The sequence below is a fragment of the Carcharhinus amblyrhynchos genome, chromosome 11, assembly GCF_965287045.1.
Source record: "Carcharhinus amblyrhynchos chromosome 11, sCarAmb.v2.hapA, whole genome shotgun sequence".
Lineage (NCBI taxonomy): Eukaryota > Metazoa > Chordata > Chondrichthyes > Carcharhiniformes > Carcharhinidae > Carcharhinus > Carcharhinus amblyrhynchos.
Window position 1 is genome coordinate 6,049,119 of NC_137334.1, and position 16,486 is coordinate 6,065,604.

Genomic DNA, 16,486 nt, shown 5'->3' on the forward strand with positions numbered 1-16,486 from the left:
GGGCGGGTCTATCTGACAATGGGGCGGGTCTATCTGATAATGGGGGCGGGTCTATCTGACAATGGGGGAGGGTCTATCTGACAATGGGGGCGGGTCTATCTGACAATGGGGTGGGTCTATCTGACAATGGGGGCAGGTCTATCTGACAATGGGGGTGGGTCTATCTGACAATGGGGGCGGGTCTATCTGACAATGGGGGCGGGTCTATCTGATAATGGGGGCGGGTCAATCTGACAATGGGGCGGGTCTATCTGACAATGGGGGCGGGTCTATCTGACAATGGGGTGGGTCTATCTGACAATGGGGGCGGGTCTATCTGACAATGGGGGTGGGTCTATTTGACAATGGGGGTGGGTCTATCTGACAATGGGGCGGGTCTATCTGACAATGGGGGCGGGTCTATCTGACAATGGGGGCGGGTCTATCTGACAATGGGGTGGGTCTATCTGACAATGGGGGCGGGTTTACCTGACAATGGGGGCGGGTCTATCTGACAATGTGGGGGTGGGTCAATCTGACTGTGGGGGCGGGTCTATATGACAACGGGGGTGGGTCTATCTGGCAATGTGTAGGCGGGTCTATCTGACAATGTGGGGGTGGATGATCTGACAATAGGGGTGGGTCTATCTGAAAATGGGGGGGTAGGTCAGTCTGACAATGATAGCTGTTCTCCCTGACAATGGGGGTGGGTCTATCTGACAATGGGGCGGGTTTATTTGACAATGTGGGGGCGGGTCTATCTAACAATGGGGGAGGATGCATTGGACAATGGGGGGTTGGGTCTATCTGAAAATGGAGGCAGTTCTCCCTGACAATGGGGGCGGGTCTATCTGACAATGGGGGCGGGTCTATCTGAATGTGGGGGCGGGTCTATCTGACAATGGGGGCGGGTCTATCTGAATGTGGGGGCGGGGCTATCTGACAATGGGGGCGGGTCTATCTGAAAATGGAGGCAGTTCTCCCTGACAATGGGGGCGGGTCTATCTGAAAATGGAGGCAGTTCTCCCTGACAATGGGGGCGGGTCTATCTGACAATGGGGGCGGGTCTATCTGACAATGGGGGCGGGACTATCTGAATGTGGGGGCGGGTCTATCTGACAATGGGGCGTGTCTATCTGGGATAGACAATGGGGCGGGGCTCGCTGTGACTGACAGCTCGGCTGACGGTTGCCCCGGTGACCGCGCTTTGAGGCCTAGCTGCGGCGGCGATCGCGGGTTGTTGTGAAGACAGCGAGCTGCTGGTGGGAGGATGGAGGCCCGAGCCTTCAAAAACACTTACCCCGATTTCGATGCAGCCTCCGCGGAGCGACTGTTTGATTCAAGCGGGCTTGTGAGTGCGGGAACGCGGGGGGGGGGCACACTAACCTGCCCGGAGGAAAGAGGTGTAAGGGGCGTGGAGAGGGTGGGGGGAGCGTAGGTGGATGGGGGGGGGGACGTAGGTGGGTGGGGCGTAGGTGGGTAGGGGGGGCAGGTAGGTGGGTGGGGGGCGTAGGTAGGTGGGTGGGGGGGCGTAGGTGGGTGGGCTGAGGGAGGGGGTAGTCGCAGTGGGTAGGGGGGACTGAGGGAGGGGGTAGTGGAGGTGGGTGGGTGGAACCGGGGGAGTGGTGGGGGAAGAGGGTGGCAGAGGGGCAGGGGAGGAGAAAGGGTGGGGGATATGAGAAGTGGTGGGGAGGGAGGAAGCGAGGGAGGAGTGGCGGAAGGAAGGAGAGGGGGCTCGGGTGAGTGTCAGGGACACGATAGGGGAAGGGGTTCGGAGGAGAGGAGAGGGTGTGTTGGGGAGGGGGTGGGGAGGGAATGTGGTGCCTCGGGAAAGGAGAGTGAGGGAAAGCGCGAGGGGTGAGGGAGGGGCAGGGCAGTGAGGAGGAGGGGAGGGGGAGGGGAGGGGGAGGGGTGGGGGAATGGTGAGGGGGAGTGGTGAGGAGTGTCGGGGGGCTGTGGGGGGAGGGAAGGCTGAGTGTCGGGGCGGGGGGTGTCGGAAGAGGAGGAGGAGTGGAGGTGGGGCTGGAATTGAGGCGGGGGAGTGGAGGTGGTAGGAATGGCACGGGGGCATGGGCAGATGGGGCGGGGGTGTGGTGGGGGATGGGAGGGCGAGCGTCGGGGAGGGGGAAGAAGTGTGGTGGCGGAGGGGAGGGTGAGTGTCAGGGAGGAAGGGAGTGACGGAGTGGAGATGAGAGGCAAGTGGGGGTGGAAGGGGGAGTGGAGGCGGAGGGGGCTAGAGGAGGGAGCGGTGGAGTATTGTGGGGAGGGGCACCCGGGTAGGGGCGGATGGAGCGGTGGTGGAGTGTCGGGGGGCTGTGGGGGGAGGGGAGGGGTGGGGTGTCGGGGGGCTGACAGAGGGTGTTTCGGGGTGGAGTGTCGGGGGGGCTGACTGAGGGTGTTTCGGGGAGGGGTGGAGTGTCGGGGGGGCTGACTGAGGGTGTTTCGGGGTGGAGTGTCAGAGGGGCTGTGGGAGGAGGGCTGGAGTGTCGGGGGGGCTGACTGAGGGTGTTTCGGGGAGGGGTGGAGTGTCGGGGGGGCTGACTGAGGGTGTTTCGGGGAGGGGTGGAGTGTCGGGGGGGCTGACTGAGGGTGTTTCGGGGAGGGGTGGAGTGTCGGGGGGGCTGACTGAGGGTGTTTCGGGGAGGGGTGGAGTGTCGGGGGGGCTGACTGAGGGTGTTTCGGGGAGGGGTGGAGTGTCGGGGGGGCTGACTGAGGGTGTTTCGGGGTGGGGTGTCAGGGGGCTGTGGGAGGAGGGGTGGAGTGTCGGGGAGCTGACAGAGGGTGTGTCGGGGGGCTGACAGAGGGTGTTTTGGGGAGGGCTGGAGTGTCGGGGGGCTGTGGGGGGAGGGGTGGGGTGTCGGGGGGCTGACAGAGGGTGTTTCGGGGTGGGGTGTCGGGGGGGCTGTTGGGGGAGGGGTGGAGTGTCGGGGGGCTGACAGAGGGTGTTTCAGGAAGGGGTGGAGTGTCGGGGGGGCTGACTGAGGGTGTTTCGGGGTGGAGTGTCGGGGGTGCTGACAGAGGGTGTTTCGGGAAGGGGTGGAGTGTCGGGGGTGCTGACAGAGGGTGTTTCGGGGAGGGGTGGAGTGTCGGGGGGGCTGACTGAGGGTGTTTCGGGGAGGGGTGGAGTGTCGGGGGGGCTGACTGAGGGTGTTTCGGGGAGGGGTGGAGTGTCGGGGGGGCTGACTGAGGGTGTTTCGGGAAGGGGTGGAGTGTCGGGGGGCTGACTGAGGGTGTTTCGGGAAGGGGTGGGGTGTCGGGGTGCTGACAGAGGGTGTTTCGGGGTGGAGTGTCGGGGGGGCTGACAGAGGGTGTTTCGGGAAGGGGTGGGGTGTCGGGGTGCTGACAGAGGGTGTTTCGGGGTGGAGTGTCGGGGGGGCTGACAGAGGGTGTTTCGGGAAGGGGTGGGGTGTCGGGGTGCTGACAGAGGGTGTTTCGGGGTGGAGTGTCGGGGGGGCTGACAGAGGGTGTTTCGGGAAGGGGTGGAGTGTCGGGGGGCTGACTGAGGGTGTTTCGGGGTGGAGTGTCGGGGGGGCTGACAGAGGGTGTTTCGGGAAGGGGTGGAGTGTCGGGGGGCTGACTGAGGGTGTTTCGGGGTGGAGTGTCGGGGGGCTGACTGAGGGTGTTTCGGGGTGGAGTGTCGGGGGGCTGACAGAGGGTGTTTCGGGAAGGGGTGGAGTGTCGGGGGGGCTGACTGAGGGTGTTTCGGGAAGGGGTGGAGTGTCGGGGGTGCTGACAGAGGGTGTTTCGGGGAGGGGTTCTGTCGGTGGAGGGCGGGGAGAAGTGTGTGTCGGGGCTAGGGTGTGGGAGTGTTGTGGGAGTGGAGGTGGAGGGAGCAAGAGGAGGGAGCGGGAGAGTAGTGTGGGAGGAAGGGCACGCGGGTAGGGGTGGATGGAACGGGGTTGGAGTGGCGGGGGGGGCTATTTCTATTGTTTTCTATTTCCCTCCCTGTTACTCTTGCTGCTCTGTAACTCCTGTAGTTTCTTTATTTCTACCATCAGCCTCTTCTAATTTTTGAGTGGCAAACAATAGACAACAACGCCAATGCCTTTACCTTATCACTTTTGAACAGAGCAAAAGGTAATTCCCTGGCAGATGAAGGGGCTGTCCTTGAAACAGCTGAAGATAGTTAGGGGACTCTGCAACATTGTCCGTGGCTGAGGTGATTGACTTTAAACAACAACTTTTCCTTTGTGTCAGATAGATAAACGTAGAATCTAAAGCAGGAGTAGGCCACTTGACCCTTCAAGCCTGTTCTGCCATTCATTTTGAAAATTCTTAATAATCAAATATCCTGTCCCCCCCCCTTCCTCCCTCCCCAGCCCCCCCCTTCCTCCCTCCCCTGATCCCTTTATCCCCTATATGAGTCCAGGGACTGGACTTTCCCTCTGATCTCCAACTTTACTCAGCCTTTTTGGTGTCACATTGAATTGAATGCTGCCTTAGATGTCAAGGACAGTGGATCCCAATTCTGGAATTCAGCTCTTGTGAACATGTTTGAACCGAGGCTGTCAGATCTGAAACTGAATGGACCAGGCAGAACTCAAACTGAGCTGGTTTGGTCTGGTCGACAGAGCGTACCCAGACAGTTTCCATATCAGTGGGTAATATGGGTGCAGCTTAATTAGTAGCGATCGTTCTGGAATACTCAGATATTGTCTGGGCTATTAGCCTTTGCATTCAATCAATTCTTGTTACCATTTGGAATGGATCTGATATTGCTGAATGCTAACATCTTTGATGGTTATGACCTTGGAAAGAAGCCAAGGAGGGATCAATTACTTGGCCCTTCAGGCTGAAGATTGTTGCAGATTTGTCTGCCATTTCTTTGTACTCTCCTGCAGTGGCCTCCGCCATTGTTGATATCAGGGCTGTTGATGGCACCCGCTTTCCTCTCTTTAGTTGCCTAACTGTCCTCCACAGTGCACAACTGGATCAGGCAAGCCTGCAGATCTTCAATCCAATCCATTGGTTATGGAACAATTTAACTCTGTCTATAATTTACTCTTCTTCTGTTTAGCATGCCACTTGTAGTTTCACCAAGTTGCTATCCCATTCCTGGTGAATGGGCCAGGAACTGGCAAATGGAATTTAATGTTGGCAAGTGCGAGGTGGTCCACTTTGGTAGGAATAATGGTAGGAAGGATTATTACTTACGTGGAGAAAAACTGCAGCAGGCAACGGTGCAGAGGGACCTCGGGGTCCTTGTGCATGAGTCGCAAAAACCCAGCTTGCAGGTGCAGCAGGTGGTCAGGAAGGCGAATGGGATGCTGGCCTTCATAGCGAGGGGGATTGAATATAAAAGTAGGGAGGTCTTGCTGCAGCTGTACAGGGCATTGGTGAGGCCGCAGCTGGAGTACTGTGTGCAGTTTTGGGCGCCGTACTTACGCAAGGATATTTTGGCCTTGGAGGGAGTGCAGAGGAGGTTTACTAGGCTGATGCCGGAGTTGAGGGAGTTGAGCTATGAGAGGCTGAATAAACTAGGCTTGTACTCGTTAGAGTTTAGAAGAATGAGGGGAGATCTCATTGAGACGTGTAAGATGATGAATGGGATGGATAGGATAGAGGTGGAGAGACTCTTCCCGCTCAGAAAGGACAGTAGGACTAGGGGGCACAGCCTCAAGATAAAGGGGGGGCGGTTTAGAACGGAGTTGAGGAGGAACTTCTTCACTCAAAGGGTGGTGAATCTCTGGAATTCTCTGTCCGTTGAAGTGGTGGAGGCTGCCTCGCTAAATATTTTTAAGATGCGGGTTGATGGGCTTTTGATAAGCGAGGGGATTAAGGGTTATGGGGAGAGGGCGGGAATGTGGAACTGAGCCACGACAGATCAGCCATGATCTTATTGAATGGCGGGGCAGGCTCGAAGGGCTAGATGGCCTACTCCTGCTCCCATTTCTTATGTTCTTATCTCGTTTACAAGTGTGCCTGGTGCTGCTTCAGACATGTTTTTTGCACTTATTGAAGCAGGTTTGTGGTGAGGGATTGACAAAGCCTGTGATGGAATACAGTTCTCCAGCAGCTGATGGCCTACAGTGCATCCCATTCCCAATCAGCATGGCAATAGTGCTGCATAACACAGTGGAGCTTGTCCTTGGTGTGAAGATAATACTCAATTTCCAGCATGGTGGAATGGTGGTTAGCACTGTTGCCTCACAATGCCAGGAACCCAGGTTCAATTCCAGCCTTAGGTCACTGTCTGTGTGGAGTTTGCACACTCTCCCAGTGTCTGTGTGGGTTTCCTCCGGGTGCTCCGGTTTCCTCCCACAGTCCAAAGATATGCCAGTTAGGTTGCTTGGCCATGCTAAATTGCCCCTTAGTGTCAGGGGAATTAGTAGGGTAAATATGTGGGGTTAAGGGGATAAGGCCTGAGTGGGATTGTTGCTGGTGAAGACTTGATGGGCCGAATGACCTTTTGTTAGAATTCTGATTCTATGATTCTATTACACACTTCCAGTACTATAATGAACAAACTGATCTGTGGTAGGTAAATATGAGGGATATTCCCTGATATTGCTTCTCTCTCCACCTGCTGCAAACCAGTCACTTCCACGATGGTTTTGGCCAGCCTGACGAAGAGGGAAACCTCGAAAGCTTGTGCGTTTACTATCAAATAAATCGGTTGGACTAAAATCTGGTGTTGTCAGACTTTTTACTGTGTTGGCCAGCCAGCCAGCCTTGGTTTTGGAGGTTGAAGATCCAGAGTACATTCTTTTCCTTTGCTACTCTTGGTGCTGATTCACGAGCTGAGGGAGAATTGTAGTTGGTAATTGGGAGCAATTAAGTACCCTTACCCGGGTTTCATTTGAAGCCAGAAGTCTTCATTGTGTCTGGAGTAAATGTTGAGGGCTCCTAGGGAGAGGAATTAACTGCTCCCTGATTTTCAGAAAGTTAAAAGTGTGTAGTACTTAAAGCTGCCTTTAAAATGATGGGACTGGTTTGAGACTGTTCTAGCAGATCTTTCTGTTTCTGTTTTAGCAGATGAGCTTCACCCCCATGCAGCTTGATACTTCTAAAGTGCCAAAGACATAGATAACACTCTCGAGTGTATATGACACTCCAGAGGTCATTATCCAATCACCCGTTTTACAACAACTTAAATAAACTTACGTTGTTCAGCCAACAGCCTTCATGTGCTGCAGATATTAGTTAACTGAATTGGCCTTTGAAAAGCTTTGTTATAAGCGAGTTTGTTCTTGTTCTTCTACAAAGTTGATGGTGCAGGAATTGGAAGGGCTAGAAATGTGTTCATGAAAGTTGAAGTTAGCTTGCAATTATTTCTCCACAAATTCTGAACTTAACTTTTTTTAAGGGTATGCAATCTTAAGTTATCAGTAACGTCCATGAAAACTTCTTCAATAAGCCGGCAAAAATGTCAAGTAATGTCATCAGCAAAGTATGGAGCACTGGCATGCGATCAAGTGAATGTTGCGTTCTTTCTGAGCAATTTGTTCAATTATTCAGGGCTGTCTTAGCATTAAAGCTTTGTACTTTCATTGCAAATATTCACGTAAGTTGTGAACTTGTTATAAACACAGGAGGAGGTGAAAATAGTCTGAAGAGGTTCAACATGTAGGCCTAGACTAGGGGCCTAGAATGGACTTTCTTCATTTCTAATGATCTTAGCCATGGAAGCAGAAAAATCTTACTTTCTTAATCCTTTACAGTTAACCAGTGAGTTCATTCATCAGCTGCAGAGCAAGATCAAAGAATTACTGAAACAACTGAAAAATGGATTACTGAAAGCTAATGAAACAGATTGCACCAGTTACACTGGATGGGCAGGTACTATTAATGCTGCAAAAGTTTCTGGACGTACCTAGAAACAACGTCATGATTGAAGTTTGTACACTTAAATTCTGAAAATTGTTTGTTAGGTCATTACTTCATGATTTAAATATGACAAAAGTTGCACGTGTTCTGATTGAAAAGAAAACTTTAAGGTGACCTACTTGAACTTTCTCAATGGTCAAAACTAGTCGAAATAAGTTATTCATACATTCAGAGGATTCACAAATTGGGGTGAAAAACAATTAGGAATTCAGGCAAAACCACAATGCACAACATGCAGCTGGTTTACATGCTCTTCCACCTCTGTTGAAGACTTACTGTCATGTCATTTGGAAGGTGGTGCAGTCTGGTCTGATGTTGATAACTATTTAGCATTTTTATTTACAAAAAGTTTCAGATAACCACAAAACTTGTAAAAACCTTTCACTCCTTCTCCACCTGAAGTTAACTGAATGACCGGGCACACTACATGTAGGGCAGATGACATGAAATGCAAATATAGTTATCAGTGGAGGGGATAGTATCACATCAGGACATAGACTGGTGAAATAGGCAGAGAAACTGCAGATTAAATTTCATGTAGAGAAATGTGATACATTTTGGAAGAAAGAGAGGCAATCTAAACTAAATAGGGCATTTCCCAAGAGAGTAGAGGAACAAATCAATAAAACTGTCAAAAAAGAATATGGGATCCTTGGCTTTACATATTTATATCTATAGGAATTAGAGGACAAAATCAAGGAAGTTTTCATAAAATTCCTACAGTGCAGAAGGTGCCCATTCGGCCCATTGAGCCTGCACCGACGACAATCCCACCCAGGCCCTATCCCCATAGTCTGTGAGTTCCCTTGACACTAAGGGGCAATTTAGAATGACCAAGCAGCCTAACCCTTACGTTGCAATGTGGAAGGAAGCCACTGGAGCACCTGGAGGACACCCATGCAGAATGGGGAGAACATGCAAACTCTACACAGACAATCAGCCAAGGCTAGAATTGAACCTGGATCCCTGGCATTGTGAGCCAGCTGTGCTAACCACTGTGCCCACATTATGATAACCTCAATAAGTAAAATCTCAGCTGGAATATAATATCCAATTGTGGACATCACGCTTTTGATAGGATGGCAAGGCCTACAAGAGGATGCAGTAAAGAATGGTAGCAAGGATGAGGGACTGAGGTTATCAAGCACAGAGAGCTAAAACCCAAATAAACACACTTAGAAGCTGAAATGAAGAATTGTGCCACAAAATAATCTGCTTTTATAAATGCTTTTTCTTTATAGTTTGAGTTATTGTATGAAAATATGTTCTGTGAAATCATAGGTTGTAAGTGAAGGAAACACCAGCTAACCTAATTGCTTCAGTATTTCTGCTTATTCATTGAAACCAAACAGTTCTGCTGATAAACAATTAATTTAGAATACTGGAATTAAATTGGTACTATAAATTACTTCAACAATCTGTATACTCAAAGTCATCTCTTGAAGGTGATAAATCGAGTGCATAACCAGTTTAGTCAATGGCTACTGATTAAGATCACAAACCAATTCCAAGGTTATCAGAAATGCAGACTATGCAATAAGGACAGATCAACTGTCATTCTGCCACAAGCATTGAGGATAGCCAAAACCTATTTAAATAAAAATGACAAAACCACTTATAAACACCAGACCAAACTGCATTTCCTTCTAACGTGTTTCCTCAAGTCTAATCAAATCTCGGTGCTGTCCTCCCCAGTATCATTGCCCCTACTGGTATTTTTCCATAAAAACATAACCAATAAATCTCAAAACCAGCAACTCCTGTGAAACATCCACACAAACAGCAACTAACTCAAACAAATTATTGTGTTCCTAAATGAACACATTGCACCTGAAAATCAATGCTGGAAGGTTTCCAGTATCAAGTTGAACTCTGCACAACATGCTGGCGGCGTGCATTGACATCTGTTTGCTGTGCACTCTATCCAAGTAGTTAGTCAGTCAGCAACTAACCTTCATTTTCTTTCCTTTTTGTTGGGGTAGAATTGCATTGTATAACCATTCACTCTGAGAATTGACAGACTTCATGGTGGAGGCCATGAGTATTTAATGTTGGGTGACCTATTGGCACAGTGGTTAACAGCGCCAGGGATCTGGGTTCCATTCTGGCCTTGGGTCACTGAGTGGAATTTGCATGTTTTCCCTGTGTATGTGTGTGGGTTTCCTCTAGTTGCTCTGGTATCTTCTCACAGTCCAAAGATGTGCAAGTTGGGTGGATTGGCCATGCTAAATTGACGCTTAGTGTCCAAAGATGTGTAGGTTATGGGGATTAGCAAGGCAAGGAGGTTTACTAGGCTGATACCGGAGTTGAGGGGATTGAGCTATGAGGAGAGGCTGAATAAACTAGGCTTATACTCGTTAGAGTTTAGAAGAATGAGGGGAGATCTCATTGAGACGTATAAGATGATGAATGGGATGGATAGGATAGAGGTGGAGAGACTCTTCCCGCTCAAAAAAGACAGTAGGACTAGGGGGCACAGCCTCAAGATAAAGGGGAGGCGGTTTAGAACGGAGTTGAGGAGGAACTTCTTCACTCAAAGGGTGGTGAATCTCTGGAATTCTCTGCCCGTTGAAGTGGTGGAGGCTGCCTCGCTAAATATTTTTAAGAAGCGGGTTGATGGGTTCTTGATAAGAGAGGGGATTAAGGGTTATGGGGAAAGGGCGGGAAAGTGGAACTGAGCCACAACAGATCAGCCATGATCTTATTGAATGGCGGGGCAGGCTCGAAGGGCTAGATGGCCTACTCCTGCTCCTATTTCTTATGTTCTTATGTTCTTATTAAATATATGCGGTTATGAGGATAGGGCCTGGGTAAGATGCTGTATCAGAGAGTTCATGCAAACTCGAGGGTAGAATGGTTTCCTTCTGCATTGTAGGGATTCAATGATCAGTCCCCGCCAAATCCCTGTTTTAGTCATTTTCTCAAATTCTGTGGTGTAACTCGTCTTTAGTCAGAAGCATAACCAGATGCTTCATGGGGCTATTTACACTACCGTTTGGTTAAATGCTTTTTTTCTGTGGTATATTTCTAGAGCTAGAAACCATATTCCACAACATTATCAGAGATAAAACAAGGACAATTAGGTGCATATAGCAGATAACCTAAAGCTTGGGGTTTAAAAGACAGAAGGAGGCAGGAAGAAAAACTGGAAGGTGGCAAGAGTTTTTAAACGTTTTCTTTTTATGATATAATATCATGTCTGTAACAACGTGTTTGTATTCCTCCAGGGATTGCTTTATTATATCTTCATCTGTACAATGTTTATGATGATCACACCTACCTGCAGAAAGCTCTACAGTATGTAAATAAAAGTCTGCAATGCCTCACCGGGAATGTAGTGACTTTCCTGTGTGGAGATTCAGGCCCGCTGGCTATTGCTGCTGTTGTGCATCATAAGTTGCAACAAACTCAAGAATCGGACAATTATATCAATCAGTAAGTGACAGTAACTTAACCAAACTACATTTGGATTTCTGTCCTTTTCTTCTAGCGCAGCCTCTATCCTAACCTGCACCATCACTTCTTGTCTAATATTGATTTGCAGTCTTCCAACACTTCAAATTTAAAACACTCACCCATGGGTTTAAATTCCTTCATGGCCTTGTCTCCCCTGATCTCTGAAACCTCCTCCAGTCGTACAGCCACACCCTCCCAAACTCTTCTGCGCTTATACTTTGGCCTCTTGCATCTCACTTCCCTTTGCTCTGTCACTGGCAAATATGCCTTCGTAAATAAGAGCATAAGAACATAAGAAATAGGAGCAGGAGTAGGCCATCTGGCCCTTCGAGCCTGCCCCGCCATTCAATAAGATCATGCAAACTCCTCCATTTCCCTCTTTTTGTTTTAAAAATAGCTGTCCTAATAGTTTTTTTGGCAAAACTCCCATATTGTCTGATTAAATATCTGATTTGCAAAGGGAATCCTCCTGTATGTGAATAGTGCTATATAGATACATGACTTGTTGAATTGCCTCTCACGGCGACTCTCCATGCAATAAAGGAACCTTGGTTTTAAAATTCACATTCTTGTTTTCAAATCCCACCATGACCTTGCTTATATACTTATCTCTATCACCTCCTACAGCCTACCAAGATATCAGTGCTACTGGAGGTCCAATAGCTCCTCCCAAACTCTGCTGCCTGAATCCTAATTCACAACAAATCCCTTTTACCATTTTCCTGAGGTTCAGCTTGGCTCCTGGTCTGGAAATGCCTTGATTTTTAAAAAATTCTCATCCTCTTCAAATCTATCCACAGTCTTCCCCCCCGTCCTGATCTTCAACTTGTAAATCCTGCCAACGTATACCAATGGCTGGTGGTAAGAGCCAGAGAGATTTCTGGCAAGTTATGAAATGGAAAGAAATTGGAGCTTCTACCATCACTATGCATAGTTCCAGACTGAAATGTGCACGTAACAGTATATGTTGTCACAGCAACTCAGACTCATTATGGTTGGTTTGGTTGGCTGGGCGACCGGTATGCGTCAGATTAATGCCAACAGCACGTGGTTCGATTCCTGTTCCAGCTGGGGTGGATTTGAGACCTGCCTGTGATGGAGGCTGTGTCAGACCACCCTTTAGGCAGGGAACTTGAGAAGAGGAAGAAACCTCCTGCCTTGAATAGTTGACTATATTATAGACGTGCTGGCTATGTGCACTGGCCATGCTAAATTAACCCTCCGTGTATACTAACAGGCGCCAGAGTAGGGTGACTAGGAGATTTGCACAGTAACTTCATTGCAGTGTTAATACAAGTTAATGACACTAATAAATAAATTTGAACAATATAAATGGAAGTTATTGTTTCTCCACTAGAAGGGAAATTTTATTTCAGATGTATCTCTTTGGAATCTTGCCTTAACTGACAGGGCAAATAGGGGGCTTGCTCCCAATCATTCACCCATGTTGCTTCATAAATAGCCCCCTGAGCAGGGCAAGGTCTGGCTGCTATTGAGAACTTTCTTTAGTATTGGAAAAAATGGGTTATTTATAGCTAAAGCTCCATCATTTTGTAATACTTCATAATATATTGCAAATTATTCAACATTTGCTTCTTCTAAAACATATTTTGTAAAGGCTATTCTTTAGTAGGCTTGCACTGAAAGTTCCTATACCATCCTGAAAATGAAAAGTTTACTTTTTTTGGTGGAGGTCATGATGGACTATTCTCTTCCTCAACTTGATACTATCTGTTTGTTTTTGTACCTTCATGTATGTTGGAAGCTGCTTGTTTACAACGTGGTATACACACTAAATTGCTTTTGATGAATTAAAGGCTAGAGTTTAAAAAAAAATCGGGTTCATATTTAATCTATTCACGTGTTGACTGTTCAGTTATAACTATTGCGTCGTTGTATATTCTTTGGTTAATCTTTTATAGCAGTGATGCAATGTGAATGGTTCAAAGTTTTCGCATTTAATAAAGGGTCAGAGCTGCCTTTAGTTTCTGAGAAACATCAATTTGATATCATTACCTTCGGTCTCCTACACACTACCTGTTCGGTCATTGCACTTTTGTTCATTTGAAATTTGGAACTCAATTAGCACCGTTGAATGAGAGAGTAAGGGGTTATTTCTGGTCTGAAGTACTCCCTTCCCATTCTCCCAAACCAACAATACATTATGCCCACCAGTAAATAAAAAAATCTCCTTTGTCAGTTAAAGTTTACTCTTCTCCGAGACCAGCAGCAGGTTGCTGTGAATTGGAAGGTTCATTGTACAGATTGAACAGAAACTCAGATTTGATTCCCAACATTTGCTGAGTTTGTGGATTTCAGCTGAAACAGCTAATGGGTTGCCTTTTCTAACCTCAGAGCTCAGAAGAACAAGGATCCCATTCTTAATCACTATTCAGTGGAGGGGAAAAACAAATTATTGCCACGTTTACAAATTTCTAATGAAGTAGCATGATTTTACTTTGCTATTGTCAGAACACTATATTCTTCTGATCTGTTCATTTGAATAATGCAATGGTTCACTCAGCAGCAATTTTAAAAAGTATGTATTTAAGGAAGGTGCCATACTTACTGTGGTGCAAAATGAGGAGGTTTAGCTTTGATTTGAGGTTTCTCAAGGTCCAAAAATCAGTCCTGTTTTCAAATCCAAATTTGCGAATGTTTCAGCTTTTGAAATGAATTTCTTACAGGCTCCTCCGACTACATCCATCTGTGGTGAAGCCGAATTCAAGACTGCCAGATGAGATGCTGTATGGTCGGATGGGATATCTATATGCATTAACATTTGTTAATGAGCAAATTGGTAATGAGAAGATACCATTGCTGTATATGAAACAGGTATCCTCTTTCTCTGTGTCTCTTTCTTTCTCTTTTTCAATTTGAATAGTTAATTTTGCAATATTTTATTTTTCTCAGCATGCTTTCTGAAAATTAAATCATTACAAACTTTCATTGTGTTGGAATGTACCAGTTACTTTTAGTGTTATAATGTCTGTGAATAAATGTTCTCTGTGCTGTTCAATTGTGGCCTCTCGCTGCTTTAATGAATGCTGGTAACCTTCACTCAAAGCATTCCTTAATAGTTCTACAAAGCACTGGATCATCATCGAAATGTATTGCGTGGTAGAAAATCTGTTAAATATGTTTAAAAAATATAAATTACTGCAGGTGCTGGAATCTGAAACCAAAGAAGCGGTTTTGACAAAGGGTCATTTGGACTCGAAACGTCAGCTCTTTTCTCTCCTTCCAGATGATGCCAAGATTTTCCAGCATTTTCTCTTTTGGCTATTGAATATGTTTGTTAGCACTGTAACCTTTGGGTGTTGAAAATCCATTAGTATATACAATAACTGAAAGTTTGTTGATAGAAACCAAACCACTGGGCAATATTTTCCAGCCACGCTTGCACCCAAACCAGAAAATCCGATTCCTGTGGCAGATGAGACAGGAAAATCCCACCAAGGTGTTTGTTACTGCCCCAGATGTTTAAAGACATCGTTTATACTCTGCCAAATACAGATTTCAGCAAAATAAACTTAATTAAGATTTTTGTCCTTTTTTCCTCCTCTCCTGAACATAACTTACTATTTCCCTTTGGACTTTATTCTTCTTGCATTATCCCTGTGGTCCCGGACATGCATTGACAATCCAGTGCACCAGCTGGGAGTTTTTAAACTTAATCTTGTGCTCAGTTTCTCAATGGCTTCTCCCCTCTCTGTCTGTGTAACCACTTTTTAAAATTCATTCGCACAATGTGAATACTTCTGGCAAGGTCAGACCATAATCTATTGCCCACTCCGAATTGGCCTCGAGAAGGTGATGGTGAGCTACCAGCTTGAATTGATGCCATTCATGTGGTGTATGTACATCCATAGTGCTGTTAGTGAGGGAGTCCCAGAACTTTGACCCAGTGACAGTTCAGGAAGAGTGACATAGCTCCCAAGTCAGAACTGTGTGCCTGACTTGGAGGGGAACTTATAGGTGGCAATATCCCTATGCATCTGCTGCCCTTGTCCTCCTAGATAGTAGAGGTACAGTTTTGGAAGGTATTGTAGTAGTCTTGGAGAATTGCCACAATTGGTGGCACATACTGCTGCCACTGTGCAACAGTGGAGAAGAGAACAGATGTTTAAGACAATGGATGGAGTGCTGATCAAGCGAGTTCCTTTCCCTGGTGTTGAGCTTCTCAAGTGTTGTTGAAGCTGCTCTCGTCCAGGCTGGTGGAGAGTATTCCATCATATTCCTGGCTTGTATCTTAGTCAGTGGACAGGATTTGGTGAGTCCAAAGATGAAATACTCGCCACAGGATTCTCAGCCTCTGGCCTGCTCTTGTAACCAGAGTATTTATATGCTGTCTTCAGTTTCTGCTTAATCAGAACTCCCAGGATATTGATATGGGTGCCCCAGCAACGATAACGCTATTGAGTGTCATTGGTGGAGGGAGGTGGCTAGATCCCTCTTGGGGTGCATCGTTGCCTGGCAATAGAATATGAATGTTACTTGCCACTTCAGTCCAAACCTGAAGTTTCTGCATAGACTGCTTCAGTACCTAAGGAATTGTAAATTATCAATCAAAGTCCCCACTTCTAACCTTATGTCGGAGGGAGGGTCATCAATAAAGCAACTGAGGGTGGTTGGTCCTGAGAAACTCCTGCAGTGAAGTCCTGGGCAAAGGGCCTCCAACAACCACAATCATCTTTCTTTGTACTGGAAAAGACTCCAATCAGTGGAAAGCTATTCCCCAGATTCAATTGACTTCAATTTTGCTGGGGCTTTTTGATGCCACTGTCAGCCAAGTGCTGCTTTGATGTCAAGGATAGTCACTGGCATCTGGAATTTGGCTCTTTTATCCACGTTTGGACCAAGGCTGTGATGAGATCAGGAGCCAAATGGCCCTGGCTGAACCCACACTGAGCATCAATATTTGAGCAATTTTCCACATTGTTGCCTGTTTTGTAGCTGGTCAGGGACAGCTTGGCCAGAGGCATGGCTGGTTCTGGAACACAAATCTTCAGTACTACTGCCAGGATGTTGACAGGGCCCATAGCCTTTGTTCTATCCAGTGCCTTTATCACATGGAATGAATCAAATTGGCTGAAGAGTAGCACCTATGATGCTGGAGATCTCGAGAGGAGGCCATGATGATTAACCTTCTCAACATTTCTGGCTAAAGATGATTGCAAATACTTAAGTATTTCCTTTATACTGTCATCCTGGACTCCACCAT

General features: G+C 47.2%; 1 protein-coding gene across 1 annotated transcript in view; it reads left to right on the forward strand.

Annotated features, from left to right (window-relative positions):
- Positions 1-1,155: 1,155 nt before the first annotated feature.
- Positions 1,156-16,486, forward strand: part of lancl1 (LanC antibiotic synthetase component C-like 1 (bacterial)) — a 36,896-nt gene continuing 21,565 nt past the window's right edge. Inside the window, exons 1-4 of the mRNA XM_080198495.1 lie at positions 1,156-1,330; positions 7,641-7,758; positions 11,034-11,241; positions 13,950-14,097. Coding sequence (XP_080054621.1) covers positions 1,250-1,330; positions 7,641-7,758; positions 11,034-11,241; positions 13,950-14,097 — 555 coding nt within the window. The 5' untranslated portion in view covers positions 1,156-1,249. The remainder of the gene's footprint in view (positions 1,331-7,640; positions 7,759-11,033; positions 11,242-13,949; positions 14,098-16,486) is intronic.